Source organism: Salmo salar, chromosome 18 (assembly GCF_965601325.2).
Source record: "Salmo salar chromosome 18, fSalSal1, whole genome shotgun sequence".
NCBI classification, from domain to species: domain Eukaryota; kingdom Metazoa; phylum Chordata; class Actinopteri; order Salmoniformes; family Salmonidae; genus Salmo; species Salmo salar.
The window spans coordinates 24,456,066-24,481,660 of NC_138308.1; the positions used below are offsets into that span (position 1 = coordinate 24,456,066).

The 25,595-nt window shown below is 44.0% G+C and overlaps 1 protein-coding gene across 50 annotated transcripts in view; it reads right to left on the reverse strand.

The window, feature by feature from the left end:
* LOC106577144 (ankyrin-3) overlaps window positions 1–25,595 on the reverse strand; it is a 164,449-nt gene that overhangs the window by 14,933 nt on the left and 123,921 nt on the right. For 18 of the 50 annotated variants that reach the window (XM_082964823.1, XM_082964841.1, XM_082964842.1 and 15 more), the window contains 16 exons: window positions 22,655–22,778; window positions 16,977–17,079; window positions 15,888–15,938; window positions 15,256–15,362; window positions 14,467–14,499; window positions 13,290–13,514; window positions 13,012–13,166; window positions 12,660–12,871; window positions 12,170–12,377; window positions 11,888–11,984; window positions 10,987–11,215; window positions 10,744–10,869; window positions 10,208–10,330; window positions 9,672–9,701; window positions 8,527–8,608; window positions 1,773–7,607 (listed from right to left, as the gene is read on the reverse strand). In XM_082964823.1, the coding sequence (XP_082820949.1) occupies window positions 1,773–7,607; window positions 8,527–8,608; window positions 9,672–9,701; window positions 10,208–10,330; window positions 10,744–10,869; window positions 10,987–11,215; window positions 11,888–11,984; window positions 12,170–12,377; window positions 12,660–12,871; window positions 13,012–13,166; window positions 13,290–13,514; window positions 14,467–14,499; window positions 15,256–15,362; window positions 15,888–15,938; window positions 16,977–17,079; window positions 22,655–22,778 (7,740 nt within the window). Of the gene's footprint in view, window positions 1–1,772; window positions 7,608–8,526; window positions 8,609–9,671; window positions 9,702–10,207; window positions 10,331–10,743; window positions 10,870–10,986; window positions 11,216–11,887; window positions 11,985–12,169; window positions 12,378–12,659; window positions 12,872–13,011; window positions 13,167–13,289; window positions 13,515–14,466; window positions 14,500–15,255; window positions 15,363–15,887; window positions 15,939–16,976; window positions 17,080–22,654; window positions 22,779–22,858; window positions 23,279–23,353; window positions 23,682–23,706; window positions 25,371–25,595 lie in introns of those variants that run through there. The other 32 variants (XM_082964848.1, XM_082964855.1, XM_082964851.1 and 29 more) reach the window with 19 other exon arrangements.

The following is a 25,595-nucleotide window of genomic DNA, read 5'->3' on the forward strand; positions in this document are numbered from 1 at the left end:
TGGTCAAAAGTGTCATGTACTCGTAGGAGCTCTAGTGGACTCACAGTTCTTAATGGGACTACACAGTACACATGCGGACAACCTTTGTGTTTTTGCTAAGGCTAATTAGCTCAGTGACACAACCTGAACATGAAATAGAATAAACTAGAACTGCTGTTATCAGTAGCCACCCTGCACAGACAGACAGATAGACAGACTCAGTAGCCGTCAACAGGAAACTGGCTGTGCCAGTGCACCAGTCACTACTCTGGCATGCTGAGGTCTCTGACAACTAAGGGGTTGGGGGGAGAAGGAGGAGAGTCTGACAAGGACAAATACAGTACATAGATGACGATGACAGAATGACGGCTACTATTTTAAGAGAATAAACACGCCACAGGCAATCAATCACAACGACTTCATGCAACTAAGGTTTTAACAAGTGTGAAAGTTTTACAAACTAGGCTTGATCTCCGCGACGGGGGGCGCCCGAGGCCCCGCAACCTGACTGCCCTCCTTCCCACCAGTCCGCCTACTCCTCCTGCTCCTTTCACTGCCGGAGGCCCTGTCGACCTTAGCTCTTACGGACAAGGCCCCGGCCTCAGCTCTCGAGCCTCTACCAGACCTCGACGAGCGGGAGGGCTGAGAGGGGGCCGACAGAGAGGTGCTCCTGGAGGTGCTGTCTTCCTCGGACTGTTCTCCCTGTGTCTTTTTCTCTTCGTCTGACAGGCGGTCGGCCAGCTTTAGCGTCTCCCCGCTAATGCCCTTAAAGTACTCGATGGTGCGTTTACAAACCTCGCTGGCGTTCTCCCTACTCGTCTCACCTGCCGAGCTAACCTGAGATCTGTTTTTAATGGAGAACCTGGAGGGTAACTGTATAGCTACTCTTTCCCTGCTAGACTGAGCTGTTACCTGCACTGATATTGGGGAGCTGGTTGTGCTGCTCTTTTTAATATCTTTGATTGGGATTCTAGACCTGGGCTCTACTTTGGCAATGACAGGCTCTGCTCTTCTCCTGACCTCAGCCTTGACAACCTGTTTGGGTTTTTGCTTCCCTATTGCTGTGGCTTGTGTACGAAAAGACCACCCTGGCGCTTTGACAGGCAGCCTAGACTTTTGCTGCTTCGTCTCAGCTTCCTTGATGGCTTCACTTTCTCTTTGTTCAGCCTGAACACTGCTTTCTTCTACTCTCTCTACAGAGTCACTACAGAACAAAGCTTCAATCCTACTGGCTTTCTGAAGTGTGGGTTCAGAAGACGACTGCAAATTAAACACCACACTGCCACACTGTATATAGTTAGCCTGCACGCTTGAGGACTCAAGGTTATTGTTGTTATTGCAGTTCTCTGCAGGGTAATCTCTTCTTTCTGACAGCTTTGGATCTGTGTATCCGCTAGACTGACTCTCCACTGACTGGTTTTCCAAGTTAATGTACTCTGCCATCTGACTTTCTGCCATCTCTGCCTTACATTCTTTGAGATCCCCAGAGTCTTTTTTCACTGTAATGGAGACGGCTATTCCCATCTTAATGGGGGTGCGTAATTTGGGGTCAACTTTAGAGGCCGTAATCGTGCATGAGGATGTGATCTCGGCTACAGTGACACCAGAAGGCGCATCGCTACAGCCAGTGCCAGTCTGTGCAGGGCTGCACTTTGCTGATGTGCTGCTGTCTGTGGCAGTCTCTACCTTCACCCCTTCACCCCTCTCCCCTGTTTTTGACTGAGAGGTAACTACCCCCGGACTCTTACCCCCTCTCCCCTTGTCCCCTGATTTCCCATCAGAGGAATGCTCACCAATCTGGAAAAATTGAAGTCTCTCTTCAACAAAGTCCCGCTTGCTCATGTCAATTGCACCACTGCGCGTCATCTCAAACATCTTCCCCTCGTGGAAGGGGAAAGGGTTAGGCTCGCTAGTCGGTGTGCTCTCATCAGTCGGGGTTCTAGCAGGGGTAGTGTCTGGAGTGGTGGCTTGCGACTTGTCATCCACAGACAAACCGAAAGGCTTGGGATCTTCTTCTTTCGCTTTGGCATCAAAAACTCCTTCTCCCCCTTTGCTTGACCAGGGGTCAAAGTCTAAGCCTTTCGTGGCGACAGTTTTGAAGGTAGAGTTTAACTCCTCTTCGAGTTGATAGCCAAAGAAGTTATCTGCAAAGCCTTGTCTATCGCCCTGTCTATCTGGATGTCTTCCCTCGAGAGTGTAGTCTTTTTCATCTCCAATGTTTTGATCTGAGTTTGCTTTCCCATTATCCCCTCCATCCTCACTTGGTGTTTTCTCCTCCTCTATGACTTCAAGCTTTGATTGACTAAAGGAACGATCACATGTCTTGCCGTCATTGGACAGGCTGGATGTCTTAGGGTCTTGTTCACTCAACCCATCATCCTCATCTTGAAGGTCATAGCCATCGAGAGAGTCTATTTCAGTAGCATCTGTGTCATGAGAGAACTCAGTTGTGGCAATGGAGCAGTCTGTGATTGACTGGTCATTTTGCTCCAAGTCTTCCTCCTCTGCTTTTACAACGCCATTAGTACCTGACTCCTTGTTGTTTCCGTTCCTCTCAGGCTTTTTGGGTTTCAGACGCTTCTCTCCTTCCTCTTTCTCCTTCATCTTGAAGGTGTACTTTTTGTTGGGGATGGGATGGAAGATAGACTCATCATCGCTAGAGTTACTGTCATCTGCTCCAGGGGGAACTGGAGACGGAGGCTGAACCCTGATGATGGGCTCTGCAAGGAGGTGCTGATCATGCTCCTCTTGGAGGTTCACCTCCATCATCTCTGTCTCAGCCTCTGAGGAGGCACAAGACCCCCTCTTCTCAGGGTCCGAATGCTCAGCCTCTAAAGGCGGAGGTGGGGGAAACTCAATGTAAGCGACTCGTTTCTCTTTGGGTCGTTTCAATGTTTCCTGGTTTCTGTTGGAGGGTTCTGATGAGGCAGGCTTGGTTTTCTGTGGCAGAGACTCCGTGTAGATGAAGGTCTTTCCTTCGTCTTCCTCAGACTCCTCTGCTATTGGACTGGGCATGCTGGGCATATATCCAATCACGGAATCTGTCTTTCTGGAGGCAAGGCTCACCTCCTCAGAGCTTGGTGTCTCAGGAGTAACAGGACTCTTGCCAGAGCTGTCCATGAAAGTTACTTGCTCTAAAGTGTCATCCTCTGGGCTGCCTTGAGGAGATGGGGGCTGTTTTTGTTTGACAGTATAAAATGCTCCCCGTGTCTCGTGCACTGTTCGGCTCTCGTGACTCACTATTTTTTGGTACGTTCCCAGCAGCCCAGTTGTTTCTTTTTCATATTGCTTGCCCACTTGGATGCTTACATAAACTGGCAATGGTTTGATGTCTTTGAAACCCTCAGTGACAACTACAGGGGTTATGTTTTCCAAGTATTCTACTTGGTCGCTATCTATACCATTACATACTACAGTTGACTGACTACTATCATAAGAATCTGAGGATTTTTCTACTGATGAGTCGTTTGTAGATTTGTTGGCTTCAGAGCTGCCATGTAACCGATTTCTAGCTAAAGTAGGTATTTGTGATCCTGCCCTTTCACATAGTTTAACAGAGGTATCTAACTTTAATGATGTGGATTGATGATTCTCTGAGAAACTACATGGCATTCTAACAGGAATTTGCGATTCCGAGTTTTTTTTTAGACTACCGGTACGTACATCACTACTATTTGGGTTTTCTCGAACCACAAGCTCTGTGTAAATAGTTTTCTTGGTTGTCTCTTCTTTACTGGTTATTCCATCTCTAAAGCCCTGCAGTTGTCTTTGTGAATTTCTGTCATTGCCATGCGCATCTTGAACTAACGTGTGAGCTAGTTTTGACACTTGCGGTTTATAGTTTCCATTTCCATGACATTCCCAAGTTTTGAAGGACTTTTTTTCTTCCTGTTCATTTCCGTTTGTGTCGTGTTTAGGAGATGAGCATATATACCTATTAGCACTGGGGCTTGGTCCACTAGATCCTCTAACCTCACTTTCTATAACTTTCCTGGTACTTCCTGGACTGTCTGGTGATTTGGGGATATTTGAGCCAGCAAAGACTTGATACACAGGCAGCGTACTTTCCTGGAGTTTTCTTACTGGGGCATTTGATGTTTGTCCCCATTGTGGACCCTTTTCTTGCTTCTGAGCCTCTTGTTCAAATTTTAGCCTAACAGCGCTGACTTTGGAGCATGACATTTGAAATGGTTTAGAAGCGTCACCTGCATTGCCCTGTGAAGTGCCATCACCTGGTTTTCTATTGTCATCATTATACTGTAGCAGCACTCTCCTCTCTGGGCTGCTCGGTAAACTAGCACATTTTCTATCACTAGAGCCAAATCTGTCCCTGAAACGTTCTCTACATTCCTCACCACTGCTCCCATTCTTATAGGTTGATCTTTCAGGACTGCTGTGCGTAGAGCTAGGCCCAGATCGTGTTTCCCTAAAGTCTGACCTGCGGGACTTCTTCTCAGGGGATGAGAGCTCATCATTCAGTTTCTCCGTCTTATCACGAAAAAACTGAGAGACTTCACTAAGCTTTTCCTCTGCTTCCTTAACAGTTCTGTCTACTCTGTCTTCATATATTAGCTTTTCTCTATTCTGGCTCTGTCTGTCATCAGTGACACGCATCCAAACAGAGTGCTTTGGGCTACCAGGTTCGGAGGAATACTGCAATAATGTTAGTTTGTCAAAGTTATCATCTACATTGGCATTTTCACCTGATTTGTCAATGTTTGATGACCTCAAAATATATTCTTGCCTTGATCCACTAGACCGTTCCTGACTATAACTACTCCTATCTGGGGAGTGAAAATGAGACCTGTCCCTCAAATACTCCTCGGTGTCAGAGTGAGAAGAGTCTGGTTTCTCAGAGAGAAGCATTTTGTCTGCAAAGTTGTAGGACTCCCCTCTGAGTTCTGATGATTCATCATCATTATATTCCACTGACTGCTGGCTGAGAAGCTTCAGGGCTTTGTACGAGTCATCTGCCATGAGCTGTGCAGAGCTTGGACGACTGTCGTCTTCCTGTGACATGGGCGTGTTTACTCTGGAAGACTCTAGGTAACAGGGGAGCGATTCTTCAGGCTCCTCCTCTCCCTGTCGCGACAGTCCGCTGTTCCCTTGGTAGAAGTACATCTCCTTCTCTGGGGCATTTTTTGTTTCCCGGATGATGACCTCAGTTGGTTCAGTTTTGTTGCCCTTTTCAATGTGAACCTCGATTATTCTTTCAACCTTGGGCTTTGAGTTTATATCCCTCTGCGATGTGTCATCATTGCCGGCCCTGTGCTCAAACAGTCCAGCAAGTTCTCTGGAGGGATCCCTGCCTGACTGGAAAGCTTTCATGATATCATGCACTGACATTGATTCTTCCATCCTCTCGGATGCATTCTCTTTACTCTGGGGTTTGTGGTACACCATTCGGGTGGTAGTCGTGATGTGGGTCTCTTCCTTCACACGCATGCTCTTGCCCATTGAGTCATCGTCTGGGCTGATTTTCATCTGAAATGATTTTGTTTGGTCCACATTGGATGCATTCAGAACTTTGGGTTCTGCATCAGTGTATCGAACTGCCCTTGTATCCTCCATCATTGGTTGCTTGTTATCTTCAGGAGACTCATAACTCCTAATAACACGAACAACCTCAGTCCTTGTCTCAGTGATTACTGGTGGAATATCCTGGAAAAGTGCCTTGGGTCCCATGCCTTCTGCACTCTGTGGGGCAGAGGGTGTCCTTTCACTCCTCGTCTCAAAGCCACTGTCTGAGAGGGGACTCTTGTCCTGGTCATGTGAGATGTCATCTGGAGATTCTAACATGGCATCAGGCCCAAATAGCACATCTGCTAGTTTACAGAGCTCCTTTTCTGAGGCAGAGGACCGCATGTTTGCGGGTGGCATTTTCAGCTTGTGCTCAGGTTTAAGCATTCGTTTTTGTTTCTCCTCTCCTTCCCTTCTAACCTCATCGGATTTATGCTTTGCATCTGCAGTTTTTGAGATAGAGCCACTGTCAATGTCATTTGTCAAGTAGTCTACTACCTTCAATAGATTAAAATCTCTGTCTGGTATAGTCTTAGTTTTGATTTGAGGAACCACTGTCTCATATCTTGGTGGATAACTCCAGTTGCTTGGCTGGGGATCCACTGGTGCTTGTTTAGAGCACTGTGCCTCATCGGTTTTATTCATTTTAATAGCCGTCTTGCTATCCTTGACCGTATCCTTGGTCAGTATCTCACTAACTTTGACCAGGTCCTGTTTGACTTTCTCTACAATTCTGCAAGGCTCCTCGTCCTCTATTTTAGCCTCTTTGGGAGAGTCAGACTGGAAACCTTTGGAGGCTGAACTTGGTTCTGTTTGCAAGATGTTAGACATCCGTATCAAGTCCTCTTTCATTTCTGCCACGTCCTTCAGTATCTCTTGGCTGGAGGACAGCGGGGATGAGGTGGTGGATTTCAGGGCAGTCGGGGGCATAAATAAGGGGGATTTGACAGGTGACAGAGTTCTGGCAAAGGAAGACTGGGCTGAGTTTGTCTCAGCAGGCATAGTTTTTCGAGAGGACGAGAGGGCAGCAGCTGGCGTTGACACTTCAGGGAGCTTTTTAAATTGGGGCTCTGGCAACACATTTATAACCGAATACACTGGGACCGTCATGGTGCCAGATGTGACAGTGGTGGTAGAGTTCGGTGGGGACCTTAGAGTGGCATATAGGGAACTAGAGGCTGAGGATCTTATGGATTGGTAAGATGATGACGCTGAGGAGGACATGGACTTCAGAGTGCCATATCCAGAGGCAGAGCAGGAATTGAAAGTCTTTTCAACCTCGTCAAAGGCTGCATTTACGCTTGTCGTTGCTGCATTGGTGGTTGCCTGTATCCTCTCCTGTAAGCTGCTGGAGAGTAGGGACGTGGGCGAGGAGGAGCGGTACTTTGTAGGGGATACTGTTCCATTGATCAGAGCTGCAGCACTAGGAGGTGTGTTGGATTTAATTGGTGAGGAAAGGGAGGAAAATAGACTTAAGGGGTCTGCATTGGACCGGACAGAGGAGAGGCCAGGAACAGTTTTTATAGGAGAGGACGATGCTGTGGTGCCCACCATGACACCCTTGAATGGCAGAGTTGAACTGTACATGTTCAGTGAGGATTTGGGGGAAGCAGGTGGGCTCATGGCGATTGATGACCTCTCTAGCAGACACCCCACACCAGTGCTGATGGGAGAGGTTCTAGAAGACAATGCTGCCAGTCCCTTGATGGAAACGGGGTCTGGAACGCTTCTGACTGGCGATGACAGGAGACTGGGGGTGACCTGAACTGGGTACTGGGTCTGCTGAACTACAGTCTTAATTGGGGATGAAATTGTCCTGTACGACCTGATGGGGGATGCTACGTCGCTGACTGACTTGATGGAATGGGCCGGTGAGCAGCCTATGTTGGACTTGATGGGGGATGCCGAGGTGATGGACCACACGGACTTCAGTGGAGAGGCATTGGGCGTGTTGGACGATGAACTGGAGTGGGAACCGAACCCAGACTTGGCTTGCTCAGGGACGGAGACAGGAACAGCCGACCACGCCTGATAAGATCTCGTTGAAAAGACAGGTTTGTAAGCGTAGCCAGTAGGCTGTGTTCTCTGCGAGCTCCGATCAGTTGTTTCTTGAATAACCAAACCAAAGATTGAACATAAATTCAACAAAAAATAATTGAAATAATAAAACAGGAAAACCAGAGAGAGAAAGTTGGCGTCAGTAGGCCAATATTAATCAAAGCAGTAAGAATAATACAATGGTGAATTTATGCAATGTCAATTACTATCTAAACAAAGGTTGGATGAAAAGTGATTGTTTGAGGTCAATGATCTGTCATAAATAGAAAAGATACAAGATAACACATGATGAAGCATATGAGGCAACGAAATGCTTGAGGTAGCTAACAGTGGAGAAGAAAATATTAGAAATGTACCAAGACAACAACAACAACCACTCTAACCATGTGTGACTTTCGATGTGCTTTGTCTGTTTGCCTTTTTGCTACAGTGCCTTTTATATACTTGGTGCCCTTCATGATCATATGTTTTCAATGCCAAAAATGATCCCACAATCCTTTTGGTAGATTATTGGTGCAATAACTGTCTCAAGGGTTCACTTATTGATTGGTTCACACAAAATGAAAGAAGGCCCTGAACAATCGCAAAGCCCATAAGAGTGAGGTGTTCTTCAAAAGAATGAAAAAGATACAAGAGAATAATTTTATTTGACACAGGGTTCAAAATCTATTTCAAAAATAATAAATTAACATTTGGATGTTGCAATGCCAGTTGTTTTCCCACAAATGTGATGAGACAACAAAAAACAGGAAAATAAATTTCACAAAATGGAGAGGGTCTGCAAAGTATAAGACACAGTAAACCATGCAAGTGTTGTCGTGGATGGATATGAATCATGACGTCTATGATGACAGTATGGAAAGTGCTCATAATTCTACACTATGGATGTATGGATATATCATAAAGGCAATATCTTACACTGCATATGAAGTTGTACAACGTTTCTGAAAGTAAAGATGTTAAACTCACTCGCTGCAGGGTCGGTCAGATAGCTGTAGCGCTTACGCAAAGCTAAGGAGGCAAAGGTATGACGTCGGTCTGGTTTTTCAGTCTGCAACAACAAAAACAACAAAATATGTTTTAACATAAAATGTAGATTGGATTTAAAGGCCAAAAAGGTATCTTCCCTTTTTTCACACTACTGCCAGAATTTCTCCCATTTTGTGGTTTTGAAATAAAATCAAGATGATGCATTTAGATTTTCTGAAGTCCATGTTGTTGAGATAGTAGGCACTGTAGGTGATTGTGTTGTAAGTCACCTTCGGCTGATGACTCAAATATCCATGCTTTCCTCTGATTGGATAGATTAAGTGTTACATTGGTGGTGCGATTTAAAGTGTATTTATCTGTCTAATTTTGAAGAAACACATGCAATATGTGATTATTAGATTTGGAGAACTCTGGTGAGATGTCCACAAGCTGACACTGAGAATGCACCTGATCTCTAAAATAAATGATTTAAAGAGGACTCACTCCATTAGTCATGGATGAATGTTCTTTTGAGATCATGAGATGTAATGTAAATGAAGGAAAACACTCTGAGATATAGCTATAAAACATGAAACATTCATGTCATCTTTTGCTGACTAGGTTATGTTGACTTTTCCTCATGCAACGAATAACTCATTGGTCTTGTATAGGTGTGAACAAAACATTGGCAGAAGATGGCTGAAACCACAACTAAGCTAGAGTACTATGCACTACAGCGGGGTTTATCCTCTTCTATCTGCCATTCCGAAAGCACTGTATGTCACGCTCTCTGAAAATAGTGTGGAGGGATGGTGTTTCCTACTAGCCTACCTACTGAACACATATGGAAAGAAAGATATGGAAAATAAGCCAGGGTGTGGTACACAAATTGCTCCACTTGGCTTGGGATGAGGACAATAATAATGAAACCCGTTGAATTGAACTGTCATTCATGCATTACACAAAGTCATTTGACTTCTAAACAATGATATAGATCCATGTCGGCTGCAGAAGCCTCTATATATCATCAGTCAAATAACAATAATCACCACACATTCATATACACTATTGATGCTAGCGTTCACAATAATAAAGCAACGGAAAAACCTCAAAGCAGTCCATGCGATGAACAATCATGTGTTTACCTCATCATCAGGATCAGACTCCATCATGTCCTGTTTGTTCCCAAGATGCATTGCAGAGAAGGGGAAAGATGACACAATGACAGCGGGTGGTTTATAATGGGTGTGGTTGGAAATAAACATCAGGAAATGAAAATGTAGCAGCTGAGGGCAGCAAACCAAATGGGCTTGGACAAAACCATAGAATGAAATAGTCCACAGCCCACCAAAGATCCAGAAAAGCAGCAAAAAGCACAGCAATGTAATTCAGAGTTTTTGAACACCACATAGAGAAATGCCTCCATAATGTAGGTCTATTACTCTCCCACAATTTGAGCCAGGCAAATGAGGAATATCATGTGTATGACTGAATGTGTGTTTTGTGGGGGAATATAATTGGCATTGACAATAAAAGACACAAGCAGCAGGCATTCTAACCAAACGGAGGTCAACCTCTCCACTCTGGCATCGCTGCTGTTACTGTACTCGGTCATTCAATTCATTTACATGAGGATGACATGATATGACCCAGAGAAGATATCATTCAAATATCCACCTACCTTCTTATGAGTTGGCAGTGTGATATTCAAATTGCATATGGCAGTCTGTGGAAGACCTTTAGTGGTTTTCGGCTCTTTCAAAAATGAGAGTCGACCACATGGTTCTTGGCCCATGTCTCTGACCTAAGGATCAACAACACATGTCCAATAAAAACATTAATTGATTTCTATACAAGATATACAATAGAGTAGATCAGGGCTATTCAATTCTGGTCCTGGAGGGCCAAAACACTTCTGTTTGTTGTTTCTACCTGGAAGTTAATTGCACTCACGTGTTATCCCAGGTCTGAATCAGTCCCTGATTAAAAGGAGAGGATTAAAACCTTACGTGTTTCAGCCCTTCAAGACCGACATTGAACAGCCCTAGAGTAGACTGACATTCTTTTTTTTGGTGCTTAAAAAAGTAATACGTGCTAAAAATGGAAATGAGCATTAGAGCTTACAACATGTCAGTAGGTTTGAAGGACGATCATACCTCTATAATAGAAAAGTGTGACCTTATTACATATAAGAAGAGGAGGAAAATGTGACGCTACCTTCACATTGAAAGGAAGCCGGTTCTCTTTGAAAGAGAAGAAGTTGAAGATCAGCTGCTGCCCACTCTTGATAAGAGGAGATAAGTTGCCATAGCAATCCACATGGATAGGCTTGCCCTCCAAGACCTGTAAAATCATTATCAACAAGAGCATGTCAATTCAGATAAACCATGTATCTGTGACCTGTGTCAAAATATTTTGTGCATGTGTGCGGATGAGTGTGTTGGTGCAAATAAGACCCACCTCAATGTCTTTGCTCCTGGCCACCTCTTCAAAGTTCTCCTGTTGTTCCAGAGTCTTGTCCACCTTGTCGTCCGTCATGCAGAAGCAGCGGAGGCGTGACTCCACAGGATCGTTCATCTTGGCAAACACCACAAACTTGGCCAGATACGGCACACAGATCAGCTCCCGGTATAGCTGAGAGGCCAGACCGACCGTCTCAGGAATCTGGTGACAGTCTGCAAGCCAGAACCTGGAGGTAAGGAAGAAACAGAGGGTAAAGCTTAATATGTTGAAGCCAACCAGTGTCTTTTTGGCAAGAGCTTGGTTGATGGTGCCATAAACATTATAATGCATAAAAAAGCTTCACAAAACGTTGTTGATAACTACTGACCTAAATCCACAGACTTGCCAATGAGCGGATGGCTACACTTTCAACAGAGAGGCCGTATTATAGCTTACTCTTGGAGTAAGAATAATTGGTGCTTACTACATCAAATGGCATGTAATGTTTAGATGGGTGATAGTATATTGCTCTGAGCTGAAATGTTCACCTCCATTCTATGCACAAAAATAGTCACTGCATATTTCAAATCTCCATGTTTATCAAATCAGAGGACATTCTGCAGCCTAGCAACCCTCTCAATGAAGGTCTAAGGTGTAAATCATATCAGTTTGGTCTGACATTGAAAAGTGCTGAGGCACATGACTAAAATAATCTACTGACTAAAGCCAAGCAGTGCTCTCTGGTAATATCAGGTTCTACACTGGCCACATGCTTCCCGTCCTGTTAGAACTCACATGACCTTATTTACAGTAACCCAGAATTCACTGTGGCCACTTAGTTAGGACTTGTTAGCGAGGTAAATCAACACATGGGTGGCGTGTTAACTGGTTGGGAGCATGTGAGAAAGCATGGCCTTACCTGGCCGACACGTTTGTGGTGAAGGAAACGCAGTCTGTGACGAAGGACAGCGGAGTGGTCCCTGTTATGTCCTCCCACTGGGCAGGAGATGTTCCACCTGGATGGAAAACCACGAGAAAAGACAAATCCCCATCCCTGGTTAGCCTCTTTTCCACTTACTGCAAACCCTGTCCTCCCATCCTGTCTCCAAGTAGGAGTGAACCTTGTTATCATTGAAGGTCTGAACCAATTTCAATGGAGGTATGTTCTCAGCCACAGAGGTTGTTCAAAACATGGACTTGCCTGTGATGCTGCAGAGGAGGCGCAGGCAGGGGGTGGAGTCTCCCCTGGGTCCAATGGGGTGGCCCTCTGCCGATCGGGGCGGTACAGGGATCGTCATGGTAATGGGCTTGTGGAACTTCCTCCTCCTGGGCTCCACGGTAACGATAGGGCTGAAGGTGGCCCTGTTGCCGAGGAGATTCCTCACCATGTCATCTGGGACGGGCTGAGCCTGAAGGTAAGGGGGAAAGGAGGGATAAAAGAAGTGAATCAATGTTCTCTCATTTGTTTTAATTAGCATAATACATGTAGTACTGAGAAAAGCCATTATCGTTTACAAGAATGTCATGTCAAAAAATTGCAATGGAATGAAAGTAGCCAACTCATCATGAACCAAAACCATGCTCTTAGCCAAAACGTTGGGAAATTAGGTCAAAGCTTTAAGCTTAACACAAAACAGAGACTAAAGGACTTCCTAAACAGTACAGCTAACTGATTGACTTGGTGTTCAGACCTGCAGGCCAACGCGTATCTTTTTGGTGAGCGCCCCCTGTGGGAAGGAGGCCTGGACCATGGGCATGGTCAGGCTGGTCAGAGTCCCACCCTCTGGACCCATGTGGTTACTCTCCTGCTTGATCCTGGATACCACCGCAAAGTACTGGGGGAAGTCCCTGGTGATGATCCGACAGATCCGCTTCTTCTCCAGCTCAGCATTGCTGTCCAGTTCTGTTGGAAAACACATGAACAAACATAGATGGATGAAGGATATTCAATAAGTTCTGTATGTGTGAATGACGAAGGAATGATTGGATGTGTCAGAGAGGGTATTCAATTACATTAGCAATGTTGACCTGTGTGTAACGTACCTTCGTCCATCCCATTGAGAATGTCTGTGATGTCACTTGGATGGCAGTCGTACTGGTGTTCCTTCCATGTGTCACCATTGTCGCTCCTCAGCACGATCAGTTCCCTCTCCTTTCCCCTCATGGAGCCGAAATGAGGAATCTCCACGATCACAGGTCTAGAATGGAGCAGAACACCCAGAGCTAGTTCAGAGCCCCCATAGAGCCAAAATGGTGGATCTTCACATTCAAACAGCAAAAATTAAATAGAGTTCCGTGGCTTCGGGAATGGAAAAACCTACCCCAGAAACTGGGCTCCTGCGGGGCCGACCTCCACCAGCCGGCTGACCAGGCCCTCTCCCTCCACCATGGGTGGGGGGTAGGCCAGCTTGTGCCTCTTGGCCAGGCGGCAGGTGATGCGGGTGGGAGCCGTGCACTTTCGGGGCGGGATGATGATACGCATGCCATTGCTTCGACTTCCTCTCATGGAACCCCCACGGGCATCCACCATGAAGCTGACCAGGAATCTGCCGGCGCAGAAATACAAATATTAGACCAGGAAGGGGGAAGCGGGAAAAGAGAGGTCATAACGACTGACACGTGAGACGGACGAATCCCATGCTGTGACCACCTTACACCCAAACACTCCGAAAAGAGAGAGAGAGAGACAGAGATAGGATATGGTGCTTCGAAATCTTCAAACTTGGCAGATCTCACCTCTGACACTTAACAATGTCTTAGAACAACCTTTAAGACACGGAATCTGTAAAGAACTAAGAGGTGATGTAATAGAGGGTAAAGGGGAGTTTCCTGCCAAGATCAATCCCTCTGAAGCAGTGATTAGTGACTGATATTAAACACCTTCACAAATGTTTCACCCCAAGTAGAAACTAAATGAATTCACAAACGGAAGAATGTGTTTAATACATGATGTGTTACATTCTAATAAATAAATGCAGTTTGGGCATCCCATGAATTGTGGAAACTGGCACGGGTAGTAGTAAGCTATTAGTAGAGCAAACAAGGGAACGCTAAAGTGAAATGCCTGGTATAGTATGCCAGCTGTTAAGGTGCAATAAAGCCATAAAACCTTACCTAAGATAAAGGCACTATAATAAAGATGGTGCACATAGCTGATCTGGCTGAGTTGTTACAGGAATAGTCTCTAACCTAACACCATACACAATGTTATGTACAGTGCAGTGGGATATTTGACTGTCTACATAGTACTGTATGTTTGCCTTAGCTCGGCATCGTCTGTGTTCACTCGGCAGGCCTGCTCATACATTTTCGAGGGGCTTTATCCATATATGCAATGTCAGAGGCACCTTAGTGAGAAAATCCCAAACACATCACTAGTACTACAGCTACACAGCGCAGATGAGAGACCAGACCGCACAGATGACACGAGCACAGAGAGCAAAGAGGAAATAGTGGAAACTATGACATCACGGTGACATCACCAGACACAATCATCACCTGGAGTCATACTGAGGGAGCGGGGAGGACAAGCTGCAAAATAAAAACCAAAACAGTGCAGGAGGCAAAAATATTGTTTTAGTAATACAGCACAATCAATTTAGTTTTTCAGGGTCTGACGTATTTCGTCATGTAAGGCAAAGGAAAGGATGAAAAGGGTGGGACAGAAATCAAAGAGAACTGGAAAAATGGAGGGCATTGGAAGGGGCAGAAATGAATAAACGCTTATGGCATAACAGATAACAGAAAAAGGATTGTATAACAAAAAGGACAAGACAGATTCCTGCATATGCACTTCACATGAAATTCTAAGCAAACACCGCAGGGTTCATTTGAAAGACCAAAGTTCACTTTTACAACAGCGATTGGCCTAGCTTGTATTCAAATGAAAGCAACTAGAAAGGAAGACGTCATCTTTCCACTCAACCCCGGTACATGAGCCCTGACAAAACCCTAAATACGGTATCTTCCATCTGTACTGAGCCCAGGGCAGGACATTGGACTGTCAAGTACATTTCCAATAAAACTAAATCATGTAGTCTACAGTGTAAGTCATTACTATTCATTCACCCCTGCGGCTCAGCAAATGAAAATTTCACAACAGACTGCAGAAAGGAAAACCTCATAACAGTATTTCACTGCAGACAACTGCTAGCTGGGTCTTTCTTGGGCTGGTGAAATGGAGTATGTAGAGTAACATTCTCCTGTGTCTGGATTAGCTGTAGTCTGGCATGGCTGGAGCTAACCGTGGCTGGGTGTCAGACTGGCTGGCAGAGGCCTGGTTCTTACCCTGAGTGAATGGGGCTGGACACAGTGTTACTGTGATCTATTGTGTCTGGGGTCCAGCTGTAGCGCCTCAGACACTCTGCATCGTAGTCCCGGGTCACAGCCAGGTGCTGTGGAAGAGCACATGCAGGAGGAGGGTCAACGGGTGAGTTATGAAGGAGACTTAATGGTTTACGAGCTAACCTGACAGTGACACTCACTGATCTACAGACAGATGAAGTGATACCTTTTGTGACCGTCTACATTTCTAACACACAATAAGAGAATAAAACACCTTAGCCCTACAGACAAGTGATCTAACAGGACTCATACAGTCTCACAGAAACATGTTATTGTCATCTAAAACATTCAACATCACTTCAATGAAACATGCAAAATATGATTATCCATTTAACCACAAGAAGTGGCAAAAGTCCAAATGAAACAATAATTTGTTTGTATAAAAATTAATCATGGGAATTTACAGTCACCAGAAGTCGCATGGGAAAATAAACAACTATTTACCTCACTGAGATGAGGACCAATGAATGGAATGAGAATTTCAGAGCTAAAACAAACAAACATGATTGAAACCAGAGAGATGGTCATAGAGCATGAGCAGAGCGAGGTAACCCTCTATTAACGTCATCATGTACCTTATTGAGAGGGTCAATCAAGTAGGAAAGGTCTTTAAAGACACTCTGAAGCTTTAGAGGGCAGATGAGAAATCACAAATGGGACTTGAAGAGCCTTGAGATTTTTCTACCAGTCCCTACCCACTGGGCACACGTTGTCTATTCCACATTGGTTCAACATATTTCATTGAAATTACATGGAAACAACTTCAATTCAACCAATGTGTGCCCAGTGGGCAGTCATTGGCTAACAACTCATACATGGAGAAGAGGTTGCAGTAGCTTTTACCACAAGATTGTCTTTAGCAAAGAGTGGCCTGTTAAGGTTTCATAAAGACAATCTTATTTCTGGACAGTAGATCTGATAGTGCCACAAACATCACAAAACACCAAGAATGCAACATGTGATCATCATAATGAAACAGATAAACGACAGAGTGTTCTATGATGCCTCAAGCCGTGGAAAAAGCACAGGACACGTCGCTTTAATCCGTTTTTACGACCAAGTTTGAGGAAACAAATGTTTTACTATTTGAGAAAACAAGATTTTACACGCATTCCAATACAAGGCTCCTCTTTCACCCAACATCTTTGCTTACATTGCAAGAGAGGTAGTGGAAGTTGTGCATATTTTCGCTTCTATAGTCACGATTCTTGGGAATTTGTTTGTCGAACATGATGTCAGTGAAGTTGCAAATATTATTTACGGTACATCAGGTTAATGTTCCTGTTTTAGATCCTGCACAGCGATCACCAAAACAGGACAAATCAGGACACTGCAGTTTGGTTTTCCCAAGGCAGCTAGAAACCTTCAGTGGCCACAGGGAAGTTTGAAACAGCTCTTACAGAAAATGTCCTACATGGACTCAGCACTACAAGTGCCCAACATAAACCAAACTAACAAAAAAGCCCAAAATAGGCACTGGAAATAAACTGTTACCACAATCCAGGGGGAGGCCAAATCCATCATTGACCCCATCTCAGAGTTCACATAAAAATGTTAATCGTCTCATGCAATACCCAGAAAGAGAGCGAGGAGAAGAGAGGCAAAAGAGAGACCACAGAAAAAGAGATACAAGAAAGGGCTAAAGGAATGTTAGGAGGACGTACCGTGTCCTTGGTCGGGGCGAGGATCTCCTCTATCATCATGCTGTCTCGCGCGTAGGAGCTGCGGTTGAGGGTGTTGGACCTATCCGAACTGAAGGAGCGGAGGCTGGGGTGTTTAAATGTTACCACGCAATACAGCGGGTGACAATGAACAGCAGGCCCAAACCAAAAGAAAAGCAAAAGTAAAACAAATCCATTACTACATGCAACCTCCAGGGAACTGAATCGCACTGTACAACGTACCGTATATAGTGCAGAGCAAGATTAGAGTCCCACAGCTGGGGATAGACGCATAGGTAGGAGTTATTCAGAGATGGAAATGAGAGTGAGGTCAGTCAGTTTTAACAGAGAGAGACAGAGAGAGAGAGATAAAGGAGTTGTAGATGTGTCTGTTTATCACAAACACAGACATAAGAGGTCAAATAGAGTCTGACTAGATGTTTCAGAGAGGACACAGGATGAAGAATCACTTTTGATCTACTAACAAACAATAAGGTGGTAACTATACACTACATAAAGTATGGAACTAACTCAATTCCATAACTAAAACATCCAGATTCGTTATGGTTATTAAATAAAGATTTAGTTGTAACGGTCCCTAAAAATAATCTCAAACTACTTTGAAGTATCCTATTTCATATTCAGTTAAAGTAATGTAGCTCATTCAATTAAATATTTGTTTTAGGACGGGCAAAGTTCTGTGTCTTTAAATTCTCAAATGACTTGGATCGGCAGGTAGGGTGGCAGGCAATTCACACATCCGTAATAAAACACACCTGCACGTGTGAAATATGACAAATATAAGCACCCACCAAATGTGTATTATTTATCTGTGTTAGTTTGGGTGCTCCAGAGATGATGTTCCTCTCTGTCTTACTGCATTCTGCAGTGCTGTGCTGTGTTCCTAGTGTTGCAGACATACTGACTGAATGCAGTGGGTTGCTCCCCTTTGGCTTTTTCTCAAATTCTTCTTACTTGATTGTTTTAAAGGTCCAACGCAGCCGTTTTTTTTATCCAACTATCAAATCCTTTCTGGTTAACAATTAAGTACCTTAATGTGATTGTTTTTAATTAAAATGGTCAAACAGTAACAAAAATAGCTTGTTAGCGAAGAGCAATTTCTTAATCAAGAATTTTGCTAGGAATGTCTGGGAGTGGTCTGAGTGGGAGAAAAAAAATTCTGAGAGTTGTCTGGGTGTAAAAAAACACATCTGAGTGAAAAACTAGCTGTTATTGACAGAGTGGTTTGGAACTCTTTCTTATTGGTCTATTAACTAATTTACCGCCTGGTGATGTCACCAGGCAGGCCAAAACTCCATCCAACCAAAACAGGCAGAAATTTCAAGTGGTCTTTCAAACAGCTCTTACACTAAAAGAGCATTATCATAATTTCCACAATTTCAGAGAATTATTCCAACCTCATATTGTGGAAATATATATAAAACACAGGAAAACACCTTTTTTGATTGCACTGGGCCTTTAAACAATGTAGCCATGTTCTTTTAGAATAAAAGTGTGTTTAACCTAGTCACGAGTGTGGGACTGCACTGTGTATGTGTGTGTGTGGAGAAAGGGAGAGCAAAAACGCAGAGCTCAGCGTGTTTGAGTGAGCATGCTATTCAGCACAGAGAGAAGTCCTTTATTCAGCACTGCAGCTGAAGTTTCTAAGCAACTCCACTCAGCCTGAATGGTCTGGCATCCCAAACCTGCTTTGCCTACTCTCTCTGTGTTGCTGCCTGTGTTTGCTCTTCACAATTATCCTCCCTCCCTCTTTATTACCCCTTCATCTCTTTCCTCCTCTCCCCCAATCTTTCTCTTGCCAATTCAATTCCATTTTGTTTTATTTGTGCAGAGTTGCATCACAGTTACATTTTCATGGGTGCACTTACCAGAAGTCTCCTCTCTTTTCCTTCGCTCCCTCCCTCCCTCCCCCCTTACTCTCTCCTTCCGGCTTCTTTCTGTACCATTTCATGCCTCTCAGTGGCTTTGATCAATCTGCCTCTATCCCTCACCCCTTTCCTCGTTGCTATTCTAAACACTGCCATGCCTATTTCTCTCAATGCATTCTGCTTTCTCTCACCATCTCTATTTCACTCTAACTGTGTCTCTCCACATAGCATACATTTTAAGATGAAGCAGTGTTATTTGATCAGGAAAGAAAGTTAACATTTGCTTATCTGTGTCAGTTTAAAGAGTTGGTTGTGCGGATGATTGCTCTGTCATTCATCATATAGATCCAAGGTAAAGTGTGTGTGTGTGTGTGTGTGTGTGTGCGTGCACACGTCGGTCAGTTAGGTCAATGCGGGATTTTTAGACAACAAGCCATTGAGGCCTTGAAGTTTCCATCTCTGCATACCAGAATGGGTAATTTTAAGGATTATAAGCAATACTGTTTGATTGAAAATGGACTGAAACATATTGATCCCTGGAAGTTACATAAAGTGACACCTTCAAAGAAATTATAAAGGGGATGTGTCACCTTTAACCACACCATACAAAAAGATGGGTTAATCAACTCTAACCAAAGCACCTGTCATTATTAAGACATAACACAAAACAGTCACATTCATTTTCTCATGTACTCTACTCATAACTTGTATTAAATATTACTTGGTTTATTTGCAAATGATGAGGGGTTTATATTGACTGATGAGAAAATAAGGTGATGAAAAATATTAGTGAGCTCAAAAAAGGTTTCCCAAATAAAGTCACCAATAAACTCAGAGAAAGTATACCAGAAAGACTGACTATGGTTCATGGAGTCACAATGCACAGAGGATGAGTCAGGGGAGGGAAATATGTTTGGTGAAATGTGCTTTCTGCTCTTACCTGATCCTAGGGCTAGAGTGAGAAACAGAGAGTGCAAGAAATAAAAAAGGAAAAGGAAAGTAGAAGAGAGTGGTGAAGAGCAAAGCATTTTGAAAAAGTCCAAGCAGAGAGGTGTTTTTATTTTCATGTGACATTGATGCTCTGCTTTTGCATGGGGTATGCTCCAAGCCTGGGCTTATAGTCTTTCTTTCTGTGTCTGTGTCGGAAAGTGTGTCTGCATTCGGAAAGTATTCAGACCCCTTGACTTTCTGCACATTTTGTTATGCAACAGCCTTATTCTAAAATGGATTAAATTGTTTTTTCCCCCCATCATCAATCAACACACAATACCCCATAATGACAAAGCAAAAACAGCTTTTAGAAATTTTTGCACATTTATATGTAAAAAAAAAAACCCTGACATATCACATTTACACAAGTATTCAGACCATTTACTCAGTACTTTGTTGAAGCACCTTTGGCAGCTATTACAGCATCGAGTCTTCTTGGGTATGACGCTACAAGCTTGGCACACCTGTATTTGGAGAGTTTCTCCCATTCTTCTCTGCAGATCCTCTCAAGCTCTGTCAGGGTGGATGGGGAACGTCGCTGCACAGCTATTTTCAGGTCTCTCCAGAGATGTTCGATTGGGTTCAAGTCCGGGCTCTGGCTGGGCCACTCAAGGACATAAAGAGACGTCCCGAAGCCACTCCTACATTGTCTTGGCTGTGTGCTTAGGGTTGCTGTCCTGTTGGAAGGTGAACCTTCACCCCAGTCTGAGGTCCTGAGCGCTCTGGGGCAGGTTTTCGTCAAGGAACTCTGTACTTTGCTCCATTCATCTGTCCCTCAATCCTGACTAGTCTCTCAATCCCTGCCGCTGAAAAACATCCCCACAGCATGATGCTGCCACTACCATGCTTCACCGTAGGGATGGTGCCAGGTTTTCTCCAGAAGTGAAGCTTGGCATTCAGGCCAAAGATTTCAATCTTGGTTTCATCAGACCAGAAAATCTTGTTTCTCATTGTCTGAGAGTCCTTTAGGTGCCTTTTTGCAAACTCCAAGCGGGCTTTCATGTGCCTTAACTGAGGAGTGGCTTCTGTCTGGCCACTCTACCATAAAGGCCTGATTGGCGGAGTGCTGCAGAGATTGTTGTCCTTCTGGAAGGTTCTCCCATCTCCACAGAGGATCTCTGGAGCTCGGTCAGAGTGACCATCGGGTTCTTGGCCCTTTTCCCCAATTGCTCAGTTTGGCCAGGCAGCTAGCTCTAGGAAGAGTCTTGGTGGTTCCAAACTTCTTCCATTTAAGAATGATGGAGGGCACTGTGTTCTTGGGGACCTTCAATGCTCCAGACATTTGTTGGTACCCTTCTCCATATATGTGCCTCGACACAATCCTGTCTCGGAGCTCTAAGGACAATTCCTTCGACATCATGGCTTGTTTTTTGCTCTGACATGCCCTGTTAACTGTGGGACGTTATATAGACAGGTGTGTGCCTTTCCAAATCATGTCCAATGACTCCAATCAACTTTTAGAAACATCTCAAGGATGATCAATGGAAACAGGATGCACCTGAGCTCAATTTTGAGTCTCATAGCAAAGGGGTTAAATACTTATGTCCAATTTTTTGTTTATTTATTCCATTTTAGAATAAGGCTGTAACGTAACAAAATGTAGAAAAAGGGAAGCGGTCTGAATACTTTACGAATGTATGTGTGTGTGTGTGTATAGACTAGTGTGTGGCACAGTCCGAGAGCAAACCATGCAAGGCCAATGTCATAAACAGAAAGGTAAGGGGAAAAGAAAGCAGCTGCTTGGCGTCATACATTAACCAATCAATACAAAAGCAGAACATTTCCAGCACGGCAAAGAATCATGTCAGCAATATCTTTTCACCACACATATTCAACCAGTTTACTTTGAGATTCAAATAACAACATAATGTTCAGAGGTGTATCATAGCACAGTATACAGGATAGTACATGGTGACATTATCGGAGAAAGTCCTTGATTTAGACATCATCACTAACTTTTACTGACTAAGCAGCCGTCACTACATTTGTCACATGGCTTTGGGAACTCGTGACATGAACTTCCAAAAGCTTCTCTAGAGATGATAAAAGTGACACAGCCTTATTCAAACACCCGGACGTGATCCATCAAACCAGGAACAGCTGAAATGAGTTCCCGCTTCATATTGAAATGACGTGTTAAACATCTCACACCATCCATTATAGCCTAAAAGCTGATCTAACTCCTCTTTCTTGATTTGTAAAACAGTGGTTCTGTTTTTAGGCAGTTTTTCCCCCCATAGTGTGCTGCTGCCTGACACCGTCGTTGTTTTTAGTCAGTCGACCATCCCCATGCATTTGCCAGCTGTCAGGGCCTCCACAATAGATGGCCAATGATGTGCTGTGGGTTACACAATACTCATCTAATGTGATTATGTATTTTCACCCAAGCTTGCTAGTTTTCTACTGGGTACTCAACTCTTAGCCTACAGCTGGCCATCCTCTCTCTGAATACTGTAGTGGGCAAAAACGTACACATATCTGACCAAAGGCAATACGTGTACGTGTAGGTATCAGTGACATTGATCAATAGTCTTTCTACGGCCGTAAAATACTCAAACTGCTGAATCATGATGTCATGCTGAACCAAGTGCTAATAACGTCTCTATTACATCTTCATAACATATGTTTCTATGAAGGACACTTAGCTCACCACAACTTCTTACAATTCCACTGCTCCCCATACAGTATCATCAACATATCAGCACATCTTAAACCTGTGTGTATAGGATAAACAAACGCACTGGCAATGCCAAACATGACATCGCGGTCAAGAGCATATAATGTCATAATAGTGTCACATACCTCGCTGAGCGGACTCCAATGCTGAACCCCATGTAGCCCTCCTGTGGGAGAGAGTCGTCCCCCAGCTCCTTGAGGTCCTGGGGCCTTAGATATTTGTCAGTGTCGCCGGTCATTGCATCCTCACCTGGTGGAAAAGTCCCCAATCATTACTTCAAAGGCAATCCGAGCAAGAAGAGTGTTGCAGTACTCCTAGAAAAATCTTACCACCACTTCATTATAACAGGCCTTGGATAATTCATCAGTGTCGCTCTGATAACTAGTGGGCCAGAGTACTAGGCCCGATGCTCAGTTGGTAGGCTACTCATTGGGTTATAGTGAAGCTAAATAGCAGCATCAACACTCATAGGTCTAGGCTACTTGAAATGAATGACATGGTAATAAATCCGTTACAATCTATTCATAGACTAACGAAGTCCACTAGCTTGGAGATAGACAAAAGCTACTTGCAGCACAGCTCTTCTGTCGCGTAAAACCAAACGCAGTTTGTATTGACACTCAAGCCAAAAAGCGCAGGGTGTAATTAAACGCTAGCAGAACTCAAGCAGCAAGAGCACCTAGATTATCAAGACGAAAAAAAACAGCAGTCCTTGCCGCGACAATGTATCCCCTTTCCCCCTTCTGACCGACCCCGGCCTGCAACACATCAATCTTCCACCGCAGCCCCCCCCCCCCCCCCCCCCCCCCCGGCAGCCCCAGTACCTCGGATAATGCCGCACTTTTGCTCGGATGGGCTACAATGTCGTTACAGCTCTTTGCTACATTGCAACACTGGTTCCTTCAAACACGCTCGCTTTCACACACTGACTGTAGAACGTCAAAGGTGAGTAATGTTTTTCAAAGCCAATGCAGTACTGAAGGCTATACTGTACGTCATAGCAAGCAAGCGATTCTCTTCTCCCTCTCCCAGCTCACTCTCACACCGCTCTCTCCCGCCTCAGCTACGCTGTAGCCTACAATAACTCGATTGCGTACGAAATGGCTTTATGCACCAGTTCCCTGTATCACCTCCATTCGACAGCACTTCTCCATGAAATATGGCCTTTATGACTTACATAGAAAAACAGCCATGTCCGTTACCACTCTTAATATATTCCCGTGTTTGTCTTTATTTTCCAATTATCTGCAGAACAGTTAACTCCCACCAATAAATCCAGAGAGAGACGAGAGGCGTAAAAAAAAATCCAATCCATTCATGTGGTTGCGGCTGAAAGAACTCGAAACCGAACTGTCCCGTTTGTCTGTCCTTCCAGCCAGGGACTGTCTGAAAGCCTACTGTAACTGCAGCAGTTGTTGCTAGTGCAGGGACGGACTGCAGCTCTGCCGCTGCCGTTCCGCTCTTGCTGCAAACAAAGTTTAAACTAGGGTGAGTTTTCCGGGTAGAGCACATCGATGAGCGAAAAAGTAAAAGTAGAAGCCATTTAAATTCGAGATAAGAGGTTTCTTTGCTTGTCTGCTCAGCTAAAGCTCATATCATTGGATTTCGAGAGAAAGTCCACCAGTCCGGATAGCATCTCCGTTAATTCAGGCTGAATTGCACCGAAAACACAGTGGCAGAGGGATAGAGAGGTCGCGTTTGAATAATGTTTGTGGTTTGTCTGTTGCGCAGTAATCTGAGTGTAATCCAGAATGTAAACAAATACTTATTTTAGGACACAGGATAAACAGTTTGGGGAGACTGAACGGAGAAACAGTCTTTGAAGAACAACCCACTAGGTTTTTTTCCTGAGGAGGGGGTGGACAGTGGAAATCTGGCTGCAATCCAAATGGGTGGACCAAAACTGCCCCCCAAAATGGATAATTGGTTCATCTTTTTGTCTCTCAAAGAAAGTAGCCTACATATACCTCCCTAAACCATTACTCCTCTAAATCAACATATTTATATAGTTTGGTTGTTAGGGAGGATTAGGCTAAAATCATGACTAGGGATCTCTTTTAGACAGGGTGATCTAAGGAATGCATAGACTCTGACCACAGCAGGACAGGAGTGACCTGTCATGGCCAATTGGATTGCCCTCCATAAGGTGACTGAGAGATGGCATGCACCGTGGACAGATTACTGGTGTAATGCATGGTCAGATGTAACACCATTATTCAGTAAGACTGTCAATGACACATTCCCAGAGGATAGGTTTTCAGCATAGAGTTTACATTACATATTTTATCATTTAGCAGATGCTCTTATCCAGAGCCATTTACAGTAGTGAGTGCATACATTTTTGTGCTCTTATGTACTGGTCCCCCATGGGAATCGAACCCAAAACCATGGCATTGCAAGTGCGTTACCAACTGAGCCACACGGGACCATATCTACCTTTGTCAATCTTACACCTAAGGCCATAGAGCAATGTAGTAAACTGTGAGGATAACCTCAACAGCTGACATGAGGTAAACTATTTGTTATCAATTTGATTATAGCATTACAGTATTGTATGAGAGGCCATTACAATGTGGAAAGCATTGAACATGGAGAGCAGTAAACATTGCATTGTGGGTTTATCAGCCCCGATGTAGACACAGTAAGCACCACGTCTGGTCAGTCAGCAGGTGCGTGTGTGGAACTTGTTGAGTCCAGCAGTATCATCTGACACAGAAACTCCACACGCCTCTCTACAGTTACCTAAGCAACGCTCCATGGACAAATGTATCCATTTTACACTAGTGTCAGTTAATTGCTTCCAAAACACTGGGTCACAACTGAAATGCACTGCAAAAAAGTGACTAAATATCTTAAATTGTCTTATTGTCCCGCCTAGTTAAAAAGGTTAAATAAAAAATAAAAAAAACGTATTAAGGTAAGGTAAAATATCTTGAAAAATATCTTGAAATAAGATACATTTCTTGTATTAAGCCTTTTTTAAGATAAAAAAATGCAATATTAACAGTCAATGACATTGGATAATTTAGCTTGGTAAGAAAAAAACAACTTATCACTCAATATAAG